The sequence below is a fragment of the Cryptomeria japonica genome, chromosome 10 (genome assembly GCF_030272615.1).
Source record: "Cryptomeria japonica chromosome 10, Sugi_1.0, whole genome shotgun sequence".
Taxonomy (NCBI): domain Eukaryota; kingdom Viridiplantae; phylum Streptophyta; class Pinopsida; order Cupressales; family Cupressaceae; genus Cryptomeria; species Cryptomeria japonica.
This window is the reverse complement of record NC_081414.1, coordinates 825,519,119-825,542,972: the sequence shown is the minus strand read 5'-3', so window position 1 is coordinate 825,542,972 and position 23,854 is coordinate 825,519,119. Positions and strand designations below refer to the sequence as shown.

The 23,854-nt window shown below is 39.4% G+C and overlaps 1 protein-coding gene across 1 annotated transcript in view; it reads left to right on the top strand.

Moving 5' to 3' along the window:
• Window positions 1-23,854, top strand: part of LOC131076871 (uncharacterized J domain-containing protein C4H3.01) — a 116,874-nt gene that overhangs the window by 46,337 nt on the left and 46,683 nt on the right. The window contains exons 2-4 of the mRNA XM_058014212.2: window positions 10,967-11,041; window positions 16,323-16,462; window positions 18,014-18,151. Of these exons, the coding sequence (XP_057870195.2) occupies window positions 10,967-11,041; window positions 16,323-16,462; window positions 18,014-18,151 (353 nt within the window). The remainder of the gene's footprint in view (window positions 1-10,966; window positions 11,042-16,322; window positions 16,463-18,013; window positions 18,152-23,854) is intronic.

Here is a 23,854-nt window from a genome sequence, read left to right as displayed (position 1 = left end):
TTCGCTCCTGACCCTTCCAGAGGGTCTAGCGTGAATTTTCTCAAAATCACCTTTTTCCCAATATTGTGCCAATGCAATTGCAGACTAAAAAGTGAATTGAGATGAAAGAGATCCTTAGGAATGACTTCAAGTGCTAGGAAATCATTGAAAGTGAAGGAATTGAGCCAAATAGTGAATTTCGCTCCTGACCCTTCCAAAGGGTCCAGAGCAAAATTCCTAAAATCACTTATTTTCCTTGCAAAGTCAAGTCAAACTTGGTTTTTTATAGTTTGCATAAGTGTGAGGATTGGTGTATTGCCCTTTTGAAGTTGGTTGAGGTTGAAAGATGGAGGAATAAGCTCAAAACAAGATTTTCGCTCCTGACCCTTCCAAAGGGTCCAGAGCGTAAATCCTAAAATCCACCTATTCCTTTCAAATTTGTGCCAAGCCATGCCTAGACCAAGGTGAGGGATGCCCTTGAGATTGCCCTTGAATTGATTGTTGTCTCCAAAAATGATGATTTTGGGCTAGAGGAAGAAATTCGCTCCTGACCCTTCCAAAGGGTCCAAGGCGAAATTCTCTCTTCTAGTCATTTTGAGGTCAAAACTTTGGTTCCTATAGCGCATATGGAAGTGGAGTGATGTATTTTTGCTTGACAATGTAGATTGGAGTTCAAGAAATGAAATTTCAAACCTAGAGGAAGAAATTCGCTCCTGACCCTTCCAAAGGGTCCAGGATGAAATTGTGCAAAACCTATCTTTTTCCTCAATTTTATGCCAAGTCTAGTGTGGATCAAGATTAAAGGTGTCCTTAGGCATGTCCTTGAATTGCCAAGAGTCATCAAATATGAAGAAATGAGCTCAAAACAAGAAATTCGCTCCCGACCCTTCCAAAGGGTCCAGAGCGAAAAGCACTAAAACCATTCTTTTCTCCAAATTTTGAATAAAGTCAGGCCTAGACTAGGGTGAGAGAAGCTATTTGGAATGCCTTGGAAAGATTTTTGATCATTAAAAATGCAAATTTTGAGCTAAAATAAGAATTTCGCTCCTGACCCTTCCAAAGGGTCCAAAGCGAAATTCTTCAATCTACCTATTTCCTCCTTGTGTCAAGTCAAGACTTTGAGTCCTAAGGCGTGGTTGAGGTTGAAATGATGTTTCTTTGCCCTGTAAGATGAATTGAAGTGAAGGAGATGAGGAATTAAGACCGAAAACTTGAATTTTGCTCCTAACCCTTCTAAAGGGTCCAGAGTGAAATTCCCAATTTCACCTAAATTGCTCATGATGAAGATCAGGAGATGGAGTCCTGTTGAAGTGTATTTTGTACACTATCAAACACAGAATAAAATACCCAAGGGTACCTTATCCTCTCTTGAGTAAAGCCTTTGAATGCTGAAGATATCACGAAAAGGATCAATCAAGGTGACTTCAAGGTTCTTTGCTGTAGGATCTCTACGTGTGGATAAGCTCTTTGTGGTATGATGTGATTTGCTGGAATCACAGGGGACTTACACTTGATGATTGAACTTCTGATTTGCTTTGAATATTGCTGGAACACAGGATTTTACCGCCTTAGATTTGAAAAAAAGAAAAAAAAGACGAGGGCGAGGAAAGAATCTAATCCTAATACTAAGGAATGTAGGAGCAATGATTGAGCTTTGATGAAATTCTAACTAAGTCTTGTTTTGACATCCCAGGACTATCTCCACAAGGTTAGTGCAATCTTCGAAGGAAAGCTTTATGATGTTCAAATCATCACTGCAGGCATAGACACCATCAGGTTGATGCATATCAATGAAGAAGCGACAATTGAAGTTAAGCTTAAGCTGAATGATTCCAGTTGACTACACAAGGCAAGTTTGCAATCAACAAACTGCTAGTAGTATGGATATACGAATTTCACCATCAATCAAGCACATTTCTTCCATTCACCTAATAACATGAAATCAAATATGAGAAGTATAGAGACCATGCAAATTGTCGAACCGACCCATAAATTTCACCATTTCTTCAATGAAGTTACAAGTCTCTTACAACAACATCTTGGCAACAATCTTTGCCTTCTCTCTCTACTCTACTCTAATAGCTATTCTATCAACTAGCTAATCACCTTCTAACTACTCTCTATTCACTAACTCTATTCTATTGCTTTCTATCCCCTTTACAAATGAAGAGCCAGGGCTTATATAGTGCCCATAATACAATTCGATGGCTTAGATCAATTTGAAATCAATGGCCAAGATTCAATAATGAAAACCCTAATTAGGGTTTGTTACAACCATTACATAACATTTAATGCTCGACCAATGAAATAATTGTATTGCTTGGACACATGTCCTCTCTGGAAAAATCGACCAATGGATAGCCGGGGTAGGTACATTGAAGTTTGTGCCACCTCCCATGAGTTAGGTACATTGAATCTGGACATGCTGAGGTGGATCAATTCGATTGGAGGAGTGATGACTAGGATGCCACCTTGTCTGATACTTGTAACTTGGTAGATATTCGATTTGATGTTGTTGAGAAGCTAGCTTTAATTAACTCTTCTGAAACTATCTGCTTCTTCAACGAACCCTTTGCTCTGACTTCTTTTGTCTCTGATGTGCAAGATGATGATGTACCTCGCCTTGAAATGCTGGATTGGAAGAAGTCGCCCTTGTTGATGTTTGATCGAAGAAAGCCATCCTTGTCGATGCTAGACTGGAGGAGGTCGCCCTTGTCCTTGCTTGATCTTCTTGGAGGAGACCGTCCTTGATTTGGGTTGATTTTCCAACTCCGGGATCTCCATTTGATGCCTACACAAAATATTAAAGTTAGTCTTTTGAGCATCAAACCTTAAAGCATGAAATTTAAGACCTTTCAAAGGTAAAACTCAAGATATTAATTTGAAAAAAGTCATGATAAATCAAGAATTACACATTTTCAAATTAATAATGAATGGAATTTGGATCTTCAAGACTTAGACTTTACAAAATTGCAATGGGATCACAATAAGTCTTGAATAAGAACTTCAAAAATGATTCTTCATACCTCCTCCTTTGAGTGCTTAACTACAAAACCTTGAAAAATGAAGGAAGAAGACCGGATTTTGTTGGGCAAGATTTATAGTCCTCCCTTGGATGAAGTACGCCTCCTTTAGCTTGGAAAAGAATAAACTCCACTAGCCTCTTCAAAAATCTGGAAATTCGCCTTCAAATACCTTCAAAACATCTGGAAATTATCCTCCAATCTAGCAAGAAATTCGCTTCTCCAATAGCCTTCAAGATGAATTTCGCCCTCCTTAGTCTCCACACTTAGTAGAAATTCGCTCCACTCCAGCCAGATTTCACACCTTCAATTAGCTCTCCAAGTTCGCACTTGAAAGGATGATTGAATGATTTGAATTGTGAAACAAACCCCTTCAATATATAGAGCGCTCACCTTCCACTTACCCATGAGGCCGACCTTGCAAATAAAAGGTGAAATAATAAATAAAACCTCAAAAGGAGTAGGCCGACTTGTCAAATAAAGGCAAAATAATGCCTTGTGCGCTCCACATTTAATTTTAATTTAATAAAAATTAATTTTAAATGCCTCCAAGGGAATTTTTATTAATTTCAAGGCTTAAAAATAAATTTATTAAATTAAAAATGCCTTAATTTAATGCGAATTTGATTCAATATCTCCAAAGGCCTCAAAGCTAAAATATCAACGCTCAAATGATGTGAAAATGAAGGACATTGCCAATTTCGCCCTGGACCCTTGGTGAGGGACAGGAGCGACTTTTCACTTTTGCTCTCAATCCTTCGTCCTTTTAATTGCCAACTCTCAATGTGGGGTAAGTGATGATCTCTTTCATCCATTCCATACATGTTTAACTTGTTTTTGCAAGGCAAAATAGGTGTTCCAAAGCTTTTCGCCCTAGTCCCTTGGAGAGGGTCAGGAGCGATTTTTGCATTTTAGCCCAGGATTGTGAAGTTTTGGAGTCAAACCTTTGTTCACCATGCTTTAGAAGACCTTTCCCATCTTGCACAATCTTTCCTTAGCGTAATCTTGGAGGGAAATTATTGATTTTGTAAAAATCGCCCTGGTCCTTCAGTGAGGGACAGGAGCGCTTTTCCCCATTGTCATCAAAATTTGTAATCTTTGCATCTCAATTCCACCTCAAGGCATTTTAAACCTCATTTCAAACTTATGTCAAGGCTTAGATTTGTCCAAACTTGAAGAGAAAGGGTGGATGTTAGGTTTTTCGCCCTGGTCCCTTGGAGAGGGACAGGAGCGATTTTGCAAATCCAAGCTTATCCGTACTTTGCTAGGCTTCCAAATTATCTTCAATGGGCTAAACATGTCTTCTTTCATTCGTTTCAATCACAAAACTTGTTTTGTCCTTGCAAGAAAATTGCACTTTTTAGAAAATCGCTTTGGACCTTCAGCAAGGGACAGGAGCGCCTTTTGTCATCTTGGTATATTTCCTTGCTTGTGGACCACTCAAATTATATTCAACGCACAAATCATGTTTTTCTTGATCTCTTCAAATCATAAAATCATTTTGATCTTGCAAAAATAGTGCAAATTTGAAATTCAAGCTCCGGTCCTTCAGTGAGGGACAGGAGCGAATTTTGCCTTCTAGGCCAAAATGCTTCATCTTTTATCATGAAATGTCTTTGCTAGGGAAGATTTCACTTTACTTCACGCTATGAATAAAAGTTCAAGTCCAAGAAAGGTCTAAAAATGTGTATATAAAGAAAATCGCTCTGGTCCTTCAGTGAGGGACAGGAGCGAAATTACCCCTCTAGGCAAAAACTCCATCATTTCATTGTATTTAATCAAATCTGGATGCTTTATCACGTTCATTTCGTCCTCCACCATGCCTTTGATGTTTCAATTTAACCAAACAAGGTCAGGAATGACTCAAATAAGCCTTTTCGCCCTGGACCCTTGGAGAGGGACAGGAGCGATTCGCCTTGGACCCTTGGAGAGGGACAGGAGCGAAATTCGCTCTGGATCCTCAGTGAAGGACAGGAGCGAAATTTGACTTTTTGAACTCTCTATCAGGATAATTTTTATGGAATATAACATTAAAGTATAAGTGACATTTCCTTCTATCTTTCTTCTTTCTTATACTTTAAGTTATATTCCATATATACTTTCAGGATGTTTGAGAGTGGTTTCAGACCTCCAGGAGTTATATTGCAAAATCTAGTTTTTTGAGGTTTTTCAGTTTCCAGACTTAGTCAAATTTCAGGATCAGGACTTTCAGACTTCATCACTTATCAACTTGACCTAACTCAAGCAGAACCTGCTATCCAGGTGATCCCCTTGGCGACCCTCAAAATGCAAAGGCTAAAAGACAAAACCCTAAAAGACCTAAAAAAAAAAACAAACCCTAAAAAGCAAAAAAGTAGGGGTCCCCATTTGCAATGGGGTGATGTGTGAAAACGTCACAACAAGTCCCAGACCTTGGTGGAGAGAAGACTAGTGTATGCTTGCCTTGGAAGGCATTTTGGAGTAGAGGCATGATAGATTTTGTCCTAAAATATAAAATTTGCTCCTGACCCTTCCAAAGGGTCCAGAGCGAAATTCTTAAAACCTCTATTTTGCCCCAAATTTACATCAAGCTTGGTGTTGGTTGAGAATGAGGGCATCCTTGGAAATGTATCTAAGCAAGTACAATCACAAAGTGAGAAGAATTTGAGCCAGGAATGCAAAATTCGCTCCTGACCCTTCCAAAGGGTCCAAGGCGAAATTCTTATGGAGCATGTCCCTGGAAAGAATCTTGAGCAAACTTCATTTTGATGTCTTCTTGTTGATGATTTAAGGTATAGAATGCTATGTTAGAATAAATATATTATGTGTCCTTAATCATCTTATGGTTTGTCTTGTAGATGAAAGAAGACCAGGCCAGATCAAGGACGACCTCCTCCAATCCAGCATCATCAAGAACGACCTCCTCCAGTCCAGCATCATCAAGAACAACCTTCTCCAGTCCAACATCATCAGGGACGACCTCTTCCAGTCCAGCATTTCAAGGAAAGGTATACCATCCATCTTGCACATCAAAGACAAAGGAGGTTAAAGCAAGGGTCCGTTGAAGAAGCCAATAGTTTCAGAAGAGTTAATTAAAGTTAGCTTCTCAGCATCATCAAATTGAACATCTACCAAGTTACAAGGGTCAGACAAGGTGGCATCCTAGTCATTTCTCCTCCAGTCGGATTGGTCCACCACAGTGTGTCCAGATTCAATGTACCTGACTCATCAAAGATGACACTAACTTCGATGTACCTACCCCGATTATCCATTGGTCGAATATTCCAGAGAAGACATGTGTCCAAATAATGCAATTATTTCATTGGCTAGAATTGAGTTTGTTGTAACAAACTCTAATTAAGGTTTTCATTTTAAATCTCGACCATTGATCTCAAATTGATCTGAGCCATTGAATTGTATTGAGAGCACTATATAAGCCTGGCTCCTCATTTGTAAAGGTTAATAGGGAGTCAATAGTTGATAGTGGGTGAATAGTTAGCTAATAGTGAATAGTCAGCTGATAGAATAGCAATTAGAGTGAATTAGGAGGACAAGGCAAGAAATTGTTGCCAGTAATTGTAAACAAACTCCATTTTCATTGAAGTTATGGTGAAGTGTGTTGTTTCGTTGCAATATGCATGGTCTCTTGTTGAATCTTCATTTTAGATAGATAATTAAATTGAATGAAGAAAATTGTTGAATGCACCTGTGTGGAATCCGTCTAATCCATACCACTAGCTTCTTACTGATTGTAAGTGCGCCCTGCGTGGTCAACTGGCATAAAATGAGCTTAATCTTAAGTCGTTACACATCTATTGTTCATGCATTATCTTGAATGGTGATCAGTGTCTGATGGCATACGATTTGAACATATTGGAAGCATCCCTTAGAAGATCGCACTGAGTTGGTGTTGGATTGTTCAAGCCTGATGGTGAGACCCAGCCCAGTAGGACTCAACCTAGTCGTTCATCCATCTTCTTGCATTTTAGGTAGTAGAGTAGACTTCCTGAACCCTGCATCTTTTGCTATTTGTTTGTCTTCCAGTTAGTAAATAGGATTTGTGATTCCAACAAATTAGACGTTCAGGTCATTGAGTGTAAGTCCCCTTGTGATTCCAGCAAATCACATCATACCACGAAGATCTTATCCATGAGTAGAGAACCGACATAACAGAGCCTTTAAGTTTCACCGATTGATCCTTTTTGCGATGTCTTCAGCATTCAGAAACTTTACTCGAGAGGATAAGATACCTCTGGGTATTTTATTCTGCATGTGCATAAAAAACACATCAACAAGTGCCAAACCCACCTTCTACATCCGATCAACCACAGATAGGCAGCGAGTCTGCTGAGACATCTAGAGGACAAGGTGGGGAGTTGGTGGTTACATCAGGACAAACCATCCCTCATGACTGGTTGATAGCCCGAGCACAACGAAAAGCAATTGTCAAGCCGCCAATCAACCTGGAAGACATATTCTCTCGGATAGGAGAAGCACAGGCCAAAGGAAAGAAGAAGCCAAAAACTTACTCCAGGATTACCAAGGACGAGTAGAAGAATCAGACGATTCATATTGCTGCTCCGCCTACAGACAAACCAACAGATCGAGTCGCATTGGCCGACTATAGCATCACATCCATCTCGATAGGGAGAGCGACCAAAGAGGAGGAGAGAGAAGAATTCAAGGATTCTGTACAGAATATGCTCAAACAACTAGATGAAATAACCGCTGAAAGAGATATGTACCGAGCTCATGCTGAGCAAGCCAAGGGATACGTAGATCACTTGTTAAGACCGCTGCAACACACTATTGAGTCCCACATTCCCCCATTGGCATTGGCACATAAAACTACAACTAAGTTTGAAGGAGTGCGTGACATCGCCAAAGCAGTAGAGGAGATCACAAGATTGGGGGGCACGGTGATTAGCCACTTGGCTCATTATAGGCGGAATGCAGACGAAATCTTCCAAAGGGTCAAGTCCCTAAAGGAGGACACAAGAAAGAAACGGGAGATAACTAGCAAGCTGTTTCTGATCATGAGAGCTTTATTCTAGACCCACTCGAACATTCCAAATGCGCAGCAAATCCTTGAGCCTTATGGTTTCAGTATTTTTGAAGATTGGTTCCGAGCTATATCAATGAAGAATGATGTCTTAAAAGGCCTCAATGATGATTGGGAAAGTAGCGAGGCAACTCTACTTTGTTTTGAGCAGAGCTCAACGAAACTTTTGGAGGCTCTAATTGATGGTTGGAGGCCAGACATGGATCTGAGTGAATTCAAACTTCACTGGGAAGGCCAGATAAAGAAAGGAGGTGCGTACATTGTTAATGATTTAACACGTGCCAGCAAATTCCAGGCAACCATGTGAGAGTATGGGATCGAAGGAGCTGATTGGAACCAAGTGGTAGACGAGGTGGATAATCAATGCAAGGACACTGCTTATCAGATGCTATATTTGCCTATGCCTCTCGATTGGGTGAAGGTTGTGTGCATAAAATTTCTAGAGCATGTTCGGGTGGAGTGCGCGGCGAACGGGGATATCTGGGATAATTTTTTAGATGTAGAAAGTGACTTTTTGGAGAGAGAATCCACTTTGGGATTCTCAAAAGTGCTTTTCTAGAATAGTTATTTCTTTCCAACTACCCAAGTTCATTGCAGATTTTGAACTCTGTGCAGGTGCACTTTTTGGGAGCAACTTTATGTTGGGTAGTTATTAGTTAGTTAATAGTTGGTAGGGAGATATTTGTTCCTTATTAATAGGTATGGGCAGCCATGCCTTAGAGGATGAATCTGGGCCACTTGTAAAGTTTAAATTTGGGCCATTCATCCAATTTTGGAAATCTATAAAAGGGACTGTTTTTCTCTCTTTTTGTAAGAAGTTCTAAGATTGTTGCTGAAACTTTGGCAAATTTTATGCAGATTTAATGGAAGTTAAAGCTGTCTTATTTGATGTGAGTGCATGGTCTCCTTCATTATTTAATTTTCATGTCAAGTATTTTCAGGTTAGTATTTGATAGAAACCTTGGAGTTCATACCATTAAGGATTGACTGATTGTCACTCCCTCTGCATGGTTAATCTGGACCCATTTATATGCTTAGTTCAATTGCTAAATATTAAATGGATGGATGTAAAAGTTCTACATTTTATGTTTAATAGCATGAAAATCTAACTCTCCTTGAAGATTGCATCAGATTTTACATAATTGTGCTTTATTAGCTGGTAAAGTTAAATCTGGTTTTTGAAGGTTTCGGTCTATTTTCCTGAATATGCTGTCTTAAGTAAATTAATTAGCTGCTTTATCCCTCTTTTCCCCTCTTTTTTCCCTTTTTTATCAGAAAGTTGAAGTCCAAAACAGCATCATATTAAAGAGAAATTCGATGAAGTCAAGACTATAGAGTCTTAGGGAACTTGTACAACCAAAACTGATTTTATCTAACCACGTAAGTCCCCTTTGTGTTTCCAGCAAAACACATTAAACAACTGAGTTGTCCTATAGTCATGAACTGACAGTTGGAACCTTGAGGTCGTCCCCATTGATCAACTAAAAACAACATTAGGTATCCCTTATCTCAAGAGAGGATAGAATACTCAGTAAAATAATTCTATTCTGCGTTGGCCTGATATAGTTGTAGCGATACCGTTTTAGCCACGTCAATAGACCGCTCGCTCCCGAGCTTTCCTTTGCACGCATTGCGTGACCGAAACTTCCCACAAATCTACCAAGTCTTCCATCAATCAATCTTCCAGTGCTTCTTCTTGTGTTGCCACTTCTTCGCTGTCACTTTCGGTTACACGTTCCTGCTATTCAAATGATCGTCCCATTACACATGCATACTGCCTGCCATCATACTGATCTCTGAGTTCGTATTGGCAATGGCGCCAAAATGTTTACTCCCTACAGGATATGTGTTTCAACTACTGGAAGTAAACAGGAAATGTAACAAGAACACAAACAATACAAAATTCACAGCAACATATGGCAGAATGATATATGTTGTATTTCAGAACATGTAATGAGTACAACAATTACCATCCTGGCTCCCAATACAACATGAGATATATATACCACTCAACGGTTGGTTAAGGGTGCCAACCGCCGGCAACTACCAACTATCCCTTCGGGAACTATAGTTCATTACATTACCATTATTTAAACAAAATAAAGTATTTCTTATTTATTCGAGGCATATCTGCCGTCTACAATTATTTTTTAATTGTGATAAATTGTCAGCAATTTTCAATTGCAAATGATTGTGGACGAGGGTGAAAGTGTTTTCGTACTTGAAAAGTAACTAGAGAATAATACAGACCTTTTCTTTCTATCATATTCTTATCCTATTAATTATGTAATAATCCATTCCACAATATATTCTAAATGAAATGGGTGAGTGTAAAACCTGTCTCAAATTGCTAGTTTTTTCCTTGAAATGAAAATACTGCCACTTCCTGTTTTTTGGCTAGAGGGATGAGTGGTAGGGTTTGCTATTGGCCTTAGGAAAGCCCATATGCTAATCATAAAGGAGCAGGGTAATTTTTTTCACTTCTTTTTATTGTATATCTTGTTGTGGCTTAATCTTTATAGTAGGAGCATGGTGGCTCAATGTATTTACAAATGAGTTTTCATCATTTGCCCAACTTTCTTGAGTTGATTGTAATAATTGTTGAAGCTTAAAGTCTTTACAGTAATAACCATGATTAGCTCACTTTTATGATCTCCTGTCATTTGTGATTGGATTCTCAGGACTTAGAGAAATGAGAGAATGTTTGTTTTGGTTCCATTTACAAATCACCTTTGTTATTATTTGTTGCAGTATAGTCTTTAGTCATTGTCCTATTTCTTATATAAATTTATTTATTGCTTCTCACTAGGAAGATGCTTGTGTTAATTTTCTTTCTGCTGTCATACCGAGCGATGATAGAGATGGAGAAGTGTGTTTTAAAAATTTAATCCAATGTTCTGATGTCTCTTTGTGGCATTGGCAGAGCTGGATAGGGATGTTGACGAAGAAGTAATAAAAGCTTCATATAGACGTCTTGCCAAACACTATCATCCTGATGGTATGCATTTTCATGTTATCAATTATAAATAAGCTCAATCATTCCCACAGATGTGGTAGTTTGTCTTTCTTTTGTTTCTTGAAGAGTAAATGGACAGCTTCAGCTCTAGGATTTTTATGCGCTCATAAATCAGCTTAGTATCACAGTAGGAAAATAGGAGATCACTGCATGCTTTTGGTGATGACTTATGATCTAAAGGAATGGAATTTGTTTTTTACTGAAGGTGTTTACATGCACATCTGTAACTGCTAAAAGGCCTAATTTTTAAAAAATTCTTATTACATCTGTTTTTTTATAGGAGACTGCAATCTAAATGCTAAGAGAAACAAGAAAACATAATTCAGCAGACTGATCTACTTATTATATCATGCTTGAAAAAAATTTGCATGGTTAGTTTGGGATTGATATTTCATAATAAAAACGAGCCTGACGAAGATACTTTAAATTGTGAGAATTTCCTTTTTCGCATTTAGTTGTAGGAAATTTTGTATGCATTTTTTGAATTTTTTTCTGATGGGATCTTACCAAGATTCTTGAAGGATTTGCACCAGCCTCACTAAAAAACAAGTGGAGTTGGCTACTAAAGCTATTGTTTATATAAAAATAAATGATTTATCATTTATAAAATACAAGGTTTACTAACTTTGATACTATAGCTGTGACAAAGACTGGAGCAGTACAATGTGTACAGTTCTACAAGAGGCTTATCTAGCAGGGTTTTTAAAATTTTGGCACCATATAATCAGTCCAAACTTGACAAAACAACACACATAAAATTTGCACTTCGGAACCAAAAATCATAGAGCATACAGCTATGAATATTTTGTGAACATTGACTGGGCTAATATTAGCCTAATATCTGTTCTGCTGGCAAAATATGCAGAGAGCTTGACTGCTTTGACTGTATCATTTAACTTTGGACCAAAACAATGCCTCTAAAATCCCAGAAGAGGACTGTTATTGTTTCCCTGAATTTGTGTAGCTTTGAAAGCCGAGTCCAATGTGGCTTGTTTGCCTGCTGCAATATTCTTAGATGCCTTTTTAGATCTAATCTTTGCATTCTTCTACCTTTAGCTTTTTGAGTAATGACATGTGAAGTAAGGTCATCTTCCTCTTCCATCTCTTTCCCATTCATTTGGGCAGGTACTTGTCTTTCTTCTAGACAGAAAGGTTGGATCAACTTATTTCCAGCTTTACCTTAAGGTACTTTGGTCACCTCAACCACCTCATCCTCCACAGGAACTTCCTTTTGGAACAAGACATTAAAGGGATTGGAAGAAGAGGGATCTTTGGCAAAAGAGACAGTATTTACCTCATGGTTGCTACTTTGCCTACTAGTCTGTTTAAATTCTTTATTTTGAACTTCTTGCTACTGGTTAGCTCTTGGCTTTTTGGGGCAGTCCCTTTGAAAGTACCTATGTTTATGACAGATAATGGATTATAAAGAAATACTCGTATTCAAGGCTTCTGAGTGAATACCAACTTAATCAATCTCAAGCTAATGGCCTCAGGATGCCCTTTAGAAGATTCTACACAAATGCGGACTACTGAGTAGTTATTTTCTTTAGGCTTGGTGTGTGTTTTGTATGCCCCAATAGCATTTCTTATTGCCTCTAAGGTGCCATCATTACACAAATGCAGGGGAAGAGAAGGGAGTCTCACCCATACTGGCATCCTTGGTGATTTTTCTTCCAATGGATCAAAATTTTAATTTGATTACAAGTTGTTGAGGTACAGCCCATGGGGGCCTATAAACCAAGGGCCATTCCGAGATATCGTATCTTTCTATTCTTTGTCAGATAACGTAGCTACAAAAACCTTTCTGCACATTGAAATCTCAATCATACCTTGACTCTTTGATCTCCGCTGTCTGTTCACCCAGTTTTCCAGTGTTTTATGGTAAGGCCAAGCACCAGTGAATTTGCCCACCAAAGTCTGCTCTATGAGACTGATGAGCAATTCAGCAGACTGCTAATGAGGAATATTCACAGTAAGAACTTTATCCCAGCAGTTGATAATATGAAAGTCTTCTCTGTCTTTTACATTTTTGCGGCTAGTTGCTGCATCTTAGGTTATTTCATCTCTTCGTTGGGTGACTACATCCCTGTAAGAGTGGGTATCCACGAGGAGTGTGTGGTGGTGCTTACACAGGAATCCAGGGGAAAAGAATTAAGGAAACCTGAAGTACTTAAAAAGCAGAATCTATATGCTATGCTGCTGCTTCTGTTCATCTCTCTGCCATAGATATAATAGTGCAGAACAGCAGGTGAAGGTGGCAGTGGATGGTCAGTCTGATCTGCACAGATGCTGCCTTAGCTCTTTATTTTTTACATCTGGTATGTGAAAACCTTTATGTACTAAACTGCCAACTCTAGTCATTAGTAATAGTAGTATGGTTCACATATCGATGATTGGTGGACTAGAAAAGGGAGAAGAGGGGCCTTTTATCATAACTAAATGAACTAAAGAATGCCTTCTCAATGCAATGAGGCAGACAATTAGTGTGCAGCAATGCAGCCGTTTTACCCTGAAGATGGATCCAACAGAGACCCAAAATGTTGGAAATTAAACATGATACGGTCAGATCCAGAAGCATTTAGCAAAACAATACACTGAACGAACTAGTATCAAAGAAAGAATGTGGCCATGTATTGGCAGCAGTTAGTTATCTTTCTGACATTTTTGTAGTCCAAAATTGTTGTTTCTATCATATCAGGGGATAATTCACCTACACCATGGAGTATGAGTGATGGAAAGCTAGATCAATTAAAGTTTTGCATTAAATTTGAAGTACCATTCTTACAATTCAAGGTAAATTATATGTTTGCATATTGTATGGGATCCAACTCTAACATACATGTTGTACTTGTTATCGTTTTAATAGAAAATGAAAAAAAGGACCAGGAGCAAGCAAGCCACCAATTGAGTGGTCTAAGGATGTTGAGATCTCATGATGCGACAAAATTTGGTAGTAGTTTGAGAAGTCTACAGATTCATATTTCTCAAATTGGGAATGAATTTTTTGTTTATTCTCTCATAATCTAAATTGAACTTTGAGGTAGTTTATATTGTTTCATAACTTTACTTGAAACAAAGCATAGACTAAAGTAAAATTCTAGCTGATTTATTGAGGGACAATTGCAATTATGAAAAATCAGAAGATAAATGTTTATGATCACACAAAATCCTTACCATCCCATTGAAAATTCAAAATGTGAATTGTTAATTTTCTATATTCTGGTTTAGATACAGAAGCATATGGTACCACAATTATGCTAATGTTTTTAACTTTTTCCTTATTTACGCAAGATTGCAAAACCTTACAGAAAAGAAACACAGACAGTAAATGTTCATGAATGTTCAAGAAGTGATCAAATGATATGATGGGATTCCTATTTATGTCTTGTAATAGATCAATTGATTGCAAATCCCATTTTAAAAATTGAGTACAATTGCAATATTGAAAAAATAATAGACAAAACCAATATCTGTCATAATGATAACTTACAAGATTCTCCAAGTATGCATTAAATTTGCAAGTCTGAGTGACAAGTGACCAAAATCAATTGAAACAGATTGGCTCTTCAGGTTCAGCAAGGCTCTCTGAGTTTTGACGAGAATCTCTGAGTCATGCTTGAGTTTTGATTGTTTTAAAGAAAAGAGAAACAAAGCATTAATTGCAGGTCAAAGAGCTTATTTGGAGAAGCCCAGTCTTTTGTCAAATTCGGCCAAGGTTTTTTTGGCCTATTTGGAGCTGGCCTGGTGCATCGGTCATGAAGATTTAACCGTGTCTGGATCGTGTAATTATGATATCTGCTTTAAGTGTGAGGCAGAAATTATACAACAGTATATATATAGCTACGAGTTGGTGGTATTTTATCTTTTTTTTCAATGAATTGTATAGCTTTCTAAGGCCTGTCTAAAGGTCCCAGATGAACCTGTCAACATGGATAGTGTCTTCATAACCGTGTTGGTAGTTGTGTAGCTTCAAATGAGGCAGATTTATCTCTTTAAAGTGGAAAACTTCTCCAAAGAAGTGAATATTCCTGTGATGCAATCTCCAGACATCAATACATGACAAGTTAGTTTTGATAGTCATGGAGAGAGCCTTCTGTAAGTCTTGTTGGTTGCGATGAGAAATTATTGTGCTTTTGGACCCACTTGAAACTTGAAAGTCAAGGAAAAGTCGTCTCTAATTATTGTTTTATTCTATGCATATTATGAGTGACGATTGTAGTTAACTATGAGAAGTTATCTTTCAAACTAAAAAGTATGTTGTTTTGCTATTGGCCCTTTGGTGAATAACTCCCTAGTCAATAAAGCTAAGTTGATTTAATTGAAGAAACTTAAAATTTCAACTCATTTTAAACAAGTGCTCATCGGTCTAATTTTATGGTAGTTCAACAATTTGAAGATAAAATGCTTGTGAGCATTATTTTGTAAGAACACTGTCTATCAAATACTTAAAATGAGGATCTGAAGAGTCCATTAGGTCTATAAATGCAGACAGCATTAAAAGAAAATACAATGTTCTATGCATGATAGAAAGTCAGCCTATGCTGAAAAGTTTCCACTTAAATAGCTTTCCAGATCTACATAGAATCTCAAGTATGAAAGACAAATGTAAATACATGATTCCTCTTTCAAAGGAGTAGCTTCTTCATGCGACTGGACCTCACACCTAACAAAATAAACTGCATGTTATGGGAGTTGGTCCAGTGTTGTCACTAATAAATATGAAGTACTAATCTTGCAAATGGTAGTGATACCCTTTTATTTTGGTCATTAATTTGAAGTGTCAAAATTCAATGGGATCATTTATTATGTCGGCTTTTTGGGATCATTTATTATGTCGGCTTTTTAGAAATGTTCCATTTAACTTGCTTTTTGCCCTTTTCATTTTGGAATAGATTATGATTTTACTTCCTGTGAGATGTACGAAAGCCATAGAATTGAAGTCCAATATTGGTAAAGAAATTAATGAACTTCAACATCTTGTGGTAAAGACAAGGATTAGATTTTAATTTTTTGTTAAAATAATTGATTGAAAATACTTTTTCTATTTTCTGAGGTGTGCAGAATTGTTTTTTGTTGTTTAGTGATGGGTGTGGACTAGATTTGCTTCTTAACTTCTCAATGATGTCACCCATGAAATACCTAGTAGTTATATTATTTGCTTTTCATCATCTATGGTCAGTAATATAAGTGTTTTCCTTATTTTCTTATCAAAGTTTACAGAATTTTATAGAGTGAAACACACTTATTTTTATCGTCATCTTAGTGTATGATGGCACTGGGGATTTGGAGGAAGGAGAAACAGCAGAAACTCGTTTCATTAAGATTCAGGCAGCTTATGAATTGCTTATGGATAAGGAGCAGCGTATGAAGTATGATAAGGATAACCGTGTCAACCCTATCAAGGTTGAAATCTCATTCATTTTTCAATTGAATTTTTCATGTTGCTATTATTTTTCACCCAAGTGCTTGATTTGTGTCTTCTGCTCTTACTTATTAGATCTGTTTCTGGTATTTGTAATGTGTTCAATTTTCAATTATTAATTTATTTGCTCGCTGATTTGTCAGTTTAAGATCTCCTCAGATGTATGTTTCAAGTTTTCAATTTAGATATTTGTTGATGCTGTTTACCAGTACTTTCTTGTTGTCATCTTTTCTGGTACCCCTTACCATCTCTTTGCATTTATTCTTGGGAATATGGTAGCAGATCTCATCCAAAAGAAATCTTTGAGCTTTTCTCCTTCTGTTGGTTATCTATCTAAAACTTTTTGGTTATGAATCAGATTCATTTATGTTTTTTGACTTAATCTCGCTCTGAACTTAGCACATATCCCATAGTTCATTATATGCATAGTGGGAACTAGTCAAGCCAAGTACATCTTGTATACTTTTGGAATGGTCTAGAACCATTTATCATTGTAGCCAATGCATGGAGTGATGAGATCTCATTGCATCCAGTTCAAATCCCTTAGACAATTGGTGTGACCACTTTGTGACCTGCTCTAGGAGATTTTCAGCCCGTGATAGTGGGAGCAGACAATATAGTTATCTCTAATCTCACACGCCTAAATTTTATTCATATTTCTAAGATTCAACAAAAGCAAATCAAACGAGAAGAAATGTACTGGATTCATGATCAACAAAAAACAGCTAAAATTTCAACTAAATAATCTGAAAATTATCTCTAATGATTTGCAATCTGGATTTTTTTGCACATTTGATAGTTGTTTTTTTGTGAAATTATTTCTAAGACTCTTATGACATGATTTTGTCTGTTTGCCTATTGAGTATGGAGTATGTGGCATGACCTTTCTGGACTATTATCTTAAACAAATGCACACAATATCTTTTTTATTTTTATATTTTATTTGTCATTAATAGTTTTATTTGTTATTTGACAAATTTATATATGAAATTAAGTCTAGGCTTCTTAGATTATTTTGAGAAAAGAAAGATTTTGTTAATGATATGTATAAACGTTATTCCTGGATGTATTGTTATTGCTCTTTCCATGTCCAAAAGAAATATCAATGGTAGTGTATCTTTAAATAACAAAAACCATGAAATCTGTTTTATTTTTAATATTTTAATAACCATTAATAGTTTTATTAGTTATTTAACAACTTTATGTATAAAAGTAATTCTAAGCTCCTTAGATTATTTTGACAGAAAAGATTTTATTAATGATATGTATAAACATTATTCCTGAATGTGTTGTTATTGCTTTTTCCTTTCCAAAAGAAATATCAATCATAATTATTCTGTACGTAACAAAATCCATGATAATCCAAATCAAGGAACATCTAAGCTCTGCATTAGTGAATATCTTCTGTTTCCAAAGTATCTCTATAAACTTGCACATGCAATTGTTTTCTTATAAATTGTTTGGATTTCAATTGAGAAACATTTTGCATCTTTTCTATAGAATACTTTACTAATTCAGATTTGTACTACCAGGCATCCAGAGCATGGATGGAATGGGTAATGAAGAAAAAGAAAGCGTTTGAACGACGGGGAGATATGGCAGTCACAGCTTGGGCAGAGCAACAACAACTTGAATTGAATCTTAGAGTTCGTCAGCTTTCACGTACAAAGGTGTAGCTGATGTTGATTCCATTGATTTTCTTTTTTACGTTGCATTTCCTGCTGTAATGCATTTGCATGTGATTTTACAGACTACTGATTAGTGGAATGGAATGTAACATTTCAATTTTTGGTGTAGCCTAATTCATTGGAAAAATTGACTGCTATACTTGTTTGAGGTAGTTGTTAGATGTTCATTATTAATGGAAGTACATTGTGGTGGCCCTATATACATAAATACAATAAACATCCAAAATGTAAAATTTGACAACTAGGCATACAAAGAGTACAAAAGCACATAGAATGAAATACACTTTATGATACATGCTAGTGTTAATTCAAAGTAAGCGGAAATAAATTTAGTTACAAGGTTGTTAGCAATGTGAAAGGGCGTTTTCTTTTTTATGAGGACAGTTTGAGCTTTTTAAAATTGTTAGCATTTGGGAACAATATAACTGGCTATTATGGTCCATGTCACTGAGTTTGGTTTTCCCTTTTCAAAAAATAAATAAAAATTGCTGGATTCATAATATGGGGAATTAAGTTTGTTGAGTGCTCAATTTTGCATTATAAGAAGCAGCCATCCTCTCCATATTGTGGATGCCATTCTATGAGCACTGAAGGCCAAGATGCCTGTGTTGTGAAGGACACCTGCTATACTGTGAAGATACCCATGCCTTACTGTAATGATTTTGTCATTTGAAACATGCTGCTTCTCACAATTCATGTTTGAACTAGTGGTGGCACTAAATGGGTGCATGCCACTTGGTGAAGGATACCACACACTGGAATGTCTGTTTTCTGTGAAAGATGCTTCTAGCTCTACTGTGCTTGAACCTGGAGAGATTCTAGTTTTTTAAGGGATTGTGATGTTTGAACTGGAGAGTGAACTGTAGTCCTTGAAAAAATTTGGTGATGGTGTGAGCTTTTAATGAGAAAATATTTCAGACTTCCCAAATCTGTTAAAAGTTAAGCTTGGTAACCTGTCATTTTGTTTTGCCTTTTTCATGCTAGTGGAGATAGCCAAAGCTTCAAGGTTGGTTTGACTTTTTTGAGGAAATATCTTCCGAAATACATAATAACTCATTACATGAAAGGAGGAGAAGAATCTTAGTAAATTAGAAATTATATATTTAGGTATAAGGGTTTGGACCTAAAACTGTTAAAGTAATTATATGCGATGTCCCCTTCTAGCTAGAGACATCACTCTAGCAGTTGATTAGCCTATCAGTGGACCCTCGTGTTTGCCACATACGGGTAAACGATTAAATGCAGAAAGTAAATGCACATAACATAATGGAAATATATTAAATAACTAGTCTCTGTATTAATTCAATAGTCCATGTAGATCAAGTGCTTATAACATTACACCTAGATACGACTATCATATGATGATACTAAGAAGGAATGGTATGCAATATATAATACCCGAAGGGGTGCGACCAACCGTCGCGTCCAACTGCCCTTTGGGACGACTAACTAACTGACCACCGTAACTCATTATTATTGATGACAGCATAAACATAACATAATGATTATTCCCGACAACATCATCCCCCCAAGAAAAGAAGTTGTCTCCGGACGACTTAATACAAAATAGAGATGACATTAAACAAAACCAAGGTAGAGAACTGTAGGAACTGCGAATGCTAGTCGAGTGTGGAACTCATACACCTGCTGCGTCCTCGCCTGAAAACCCTTTTCTGCTACCATCTGATGCTCGAGTGCGGATTTCACCATTAGTGCTTCCTTTGACATCACAATCCTCTTGTGCCTAAACCAAACTTGTTTGCAAAACACACTTTTCAGTCTCAGCCTCCACCAACTGCTACTCAAGTGATACTGTCTCCCTAGCCAATTTGTCCTCGATAGCCACCCGCATTGCCCTCTCGACATCCAACTCCTGGGTATGTTGAACTAAGTCTCACGCTACTACTGCCTCCAACCTGGTGGTCGGCTCCTCCCGAGCCCTCTGTGCATCCACCAAGGCAACCTTACGTCCAACCGAGACATACTCCGAGTTCCTCAAAGTGTACCATTCATGCCTGGAAGTGGCCACAACCTTCTGGCACAAAGGCTAGGAGACGCCTCAAATCCTCCATCACACTCCCCAAAGGTTGATAACTGAGCTGACTAACTCCCTGGTGCCGTATGACTTCGCGTGCCTACAATGCCTTCCCTCAGAATCTGTTTGTTCGCAACCTCCAAATCCGTCTCCCTCTTCCGCTTATGGCTTCCCCACCAATGCTTAGCTTCAGGCTTCTTTCTCACAGTACGGAACAACCCCAACACTTACCGTGACTTCTTGGATGCCCTTCGCCCAACTCCAAAAAGTGTATTGTAGATCAAAAATAAACTGGGGGTCGAGGGGCAGCACCCCTCGCGGGGTTCGGGGGCAGCGCCCCTGCGGGGTCGAGAGGGAGCGCAACACCAATTTGCAACCCTCAGAACCACACGAAAGTCCATGGCGCACATCATTTCTGTGATATTTTAAGATGTCAAAACCCTTCTTGTCCACTCTAATATTTTCAGCGTCCTGGCTCCAGATGTCATCGAATGATTTTTCAATCTGGTCGTCGTCGTTTTTCTTTTTTTTTTCACTGTAATGTCCTTGATGGCACCCTGGCCATACAACCTCCCCGTACGGTCAACAACAACACTGACACCTCCAATCGTACGGCCACCTTCCCGTGCGGTCAACACCCCTCCACCGTACAGAATACACGACCAACTATCTACCATACACACCGTACGGGCCTCCTTCTGCACACCGAACACTTAACTACCTCCTGGATGGCTGTGTATGGCTGCGTATGCCTTCCCTGTGCTTGCGCGCTGCGTTGTTGGGTGGAGTGCGTGTTTGTGTCTATGCGTTCGGGTGGGGGCTGCTGCGTGTGTGTGTGTTTATGTCTTCGACTGTGCTTTATGCCTTGCGGCGGCGGTGGTATCTACCGCACGGTGGTCCCACCGTCGGTGTTGCCACCGCACAGTGGTTCCACCGCCGATGTTGCCACCGCACGGTGGTCCACCGTCGTTCCCTTTTTTTTTTTTTTCTTTTATTAGTTACAATTTTTTTTATGCCGTACAGATCGTACGGTTTTTTTTTTAATTTTTAATTTTTAAATTTTTTTTTTCTAAGTGTCTAGATTCGGCTCAGGTTTCGCGCCTCTGGGATCGCCCTTTCTCGGTTTGCCTCGTCCGAGAGTCTCCCGCTTTGGTCCCGTGCCTCTTGAGTCGCCTGCCCGGCCTCTCAGGTCCCCTTCCATCCTATCGAGTTCCCCTCCGGACTCTCGGGTGTCCTTTTGGCCTCTCGGGTCCCCTGCGTGCTTCTCGTGGTAGGGTTTCAATTTGGACCCATTGGTGGCAAGTCTATTTTCAATGGCCATCCGAAGACCTGGAACCACAATTTCGACAGGGACCACGGTCTCCTTCCCGTACATAAGAAGAAGAAGAATAATAAAGATTTTGAAGGTTGCAGCCTTCCACATAGGGTTCCAATCGTTGCCGACACAAATGATCTTGGGATTATCTACGTCACCGAGGTTTGTGGCGTCTCCCTTCCAATATTCTCTGTATTCTGGGAGGTACACCTCCTCTGTTACTTGCTTTGGTTCCTCTACTTCGAGCCTGTAGCTTTAGAACATTTCGTAATCCTTCATCTGCCAGTGGAAGAGCCCGTTCAATGACCCCGTCTCATCCTTGGAGCACTCTCCTAGTTTGAGAATCCCTTCGTCGTTGGGCTCCCTGCAGCCCCGTCCTTCGTCCCTCAGGTCGCCTTTTCCTTCACCCTCCGATTCCGAAGATGATGCCATTTCCTCACTAACCAACTGCATCCCAAGGTCTATGATAAACTTCCTTCCTCCATTCTCCATAGACAGAGTGTTCTTCTTCCAGTTGTGGGTGGCCTTGGCTGCCACCAACCACCCTCTCCCTAAGATCGCATCATACCCTTTTTTCTTTAGTGGGATTACCACGAAGTCCAGTATGAAGGGTTGTGTCCCGATGGTAACTTGTTGGCCCATCAGTGTCTCGATGGGTTTGATTCCATGTTGATCTGCTCCCAGCAAATTGAACGTAGATGGCCACAGCATCGGCTTCCCCAGCTTCCGCCAGGTCTCTTCTGGAAGAACATTCACTCCCGATCCACCATCGACGATGGTATCTGTTAGAATTGTGCCAAGGATACCCATCTCCACAATGGCCAGGTTCCTTCTAGTGTTAACTGCGAGCAACATGGGGTCTATTGCAGACCCCCCAGGAACATGTGTGCGGTGGTTGGTATTGGTGCGTGGTTGGGAGAGATTATTCAGCAACACCGTTCGTAATTGAGGCATCGTCAGGAGGAGGTCGTGTACCTTCACAGGTACCTCCAATTTTAAAATTTGATTTAGTATAGCCTCCTCCGCCTTCGGTTGGCTGGAAGTACCCGCGGTACCCTTTGCCTTCGCCCTTTCTCGTATCTCTTTCTCAATTTCTTCCCGTGCTTCCCGTACCCTTCGCTTCTCTGTCTCCGGGTCTGGGCACATTGTGTGTCTGGCTTGGGCGTGGGTTACTGCCAACACTTCCTCGTCTTTGGTTTCCTTGATATTGAGCAAGTTGACGCCGGACTTCGGGCAGGTGGCGTCTTCGTGGTCTCTCGGTCCGCACCATTTGCACAAATATTGTGTGGCCTCTCCCTTCGGGCAGTCTTGGGCGAAGTGCCCCCACTGGCTGCACGCTCTGCATTGTACCATTGGTCGGCCCTTGGACTCGTATTGGATTCGGCTCCTTGTATTGTTATTGTTGTTATTATTGTTTCGTCCTCCCCACCAATTATCTCGGTAGCCTCCCGAGGTTGCATTGTTGTTCGCTTGGGAGCTGTCGATACCGCCCGATGTAGTTGGTTGTTCCTGCATAAGCGATACTTGTTGGCTTTGTGTTTTCATGTTGTAGGGGCATTCCCTGGTGGGATGCCCCATCAACTGGCATATATCACAATAGGCCTTCTTTGGGCAGGAGCCTTTTGTGTGGCCGTCCGTCTTACATTCCGTGCACCAAAGGTCCCCTTCGTCGGTCTTGCTCGGACCTCCCTTCATAACCTTCAGCTCTTTCATCATCCTCAGCATGTCCTTCTGCAGGGCTTGCACCTTTTTGCTGGACTCGCCATCGCTGTTGCTTCCCTTGGAAGAGTCATCATCCTCGGACGAGCTATCCTTCTGCTTTTTCTTCTTGGATGTCTTGGTGTTGCTCTCGAGATCCATCGCTCTATTATATGCATCTTCGTACAAGGTTGGTGGAACAATTTTCATCTTCTTCCGGATGGAGTGTTTTAGCCCCTCCATGGACCATCTCTTTTTCAACCCATCTACTGGTTGACTCTCCATTTTCCCCTATAGTTCCTTGAGCCGCCGACTATAGGCTCGGACCGTCTCATTCTTGTTCTTCTTTGTGCCATAGATTTCGGCGACTATTTCATTGTCGTCTCTGAGGAGGCGGAACTCTATCCCGAACTCTATCCCGAACTCCTCCTTCAGGTCGGGCCATGTGCCGACTTTGGCCTTATCCATATCTAAGTACCATTCGATGGCCACTCCCCTTAAGGTTGCTGGAAATTGTGTTACCCATTCATCCTGGTTGGTAACACCGTTCGTTGACCATATGGTTTCGCAAGTGCGGCAATGGTGGACGGGATCTTCCTTCCCGTCGCCGTTGAACTTCGGCAACTTCTGCTTACTT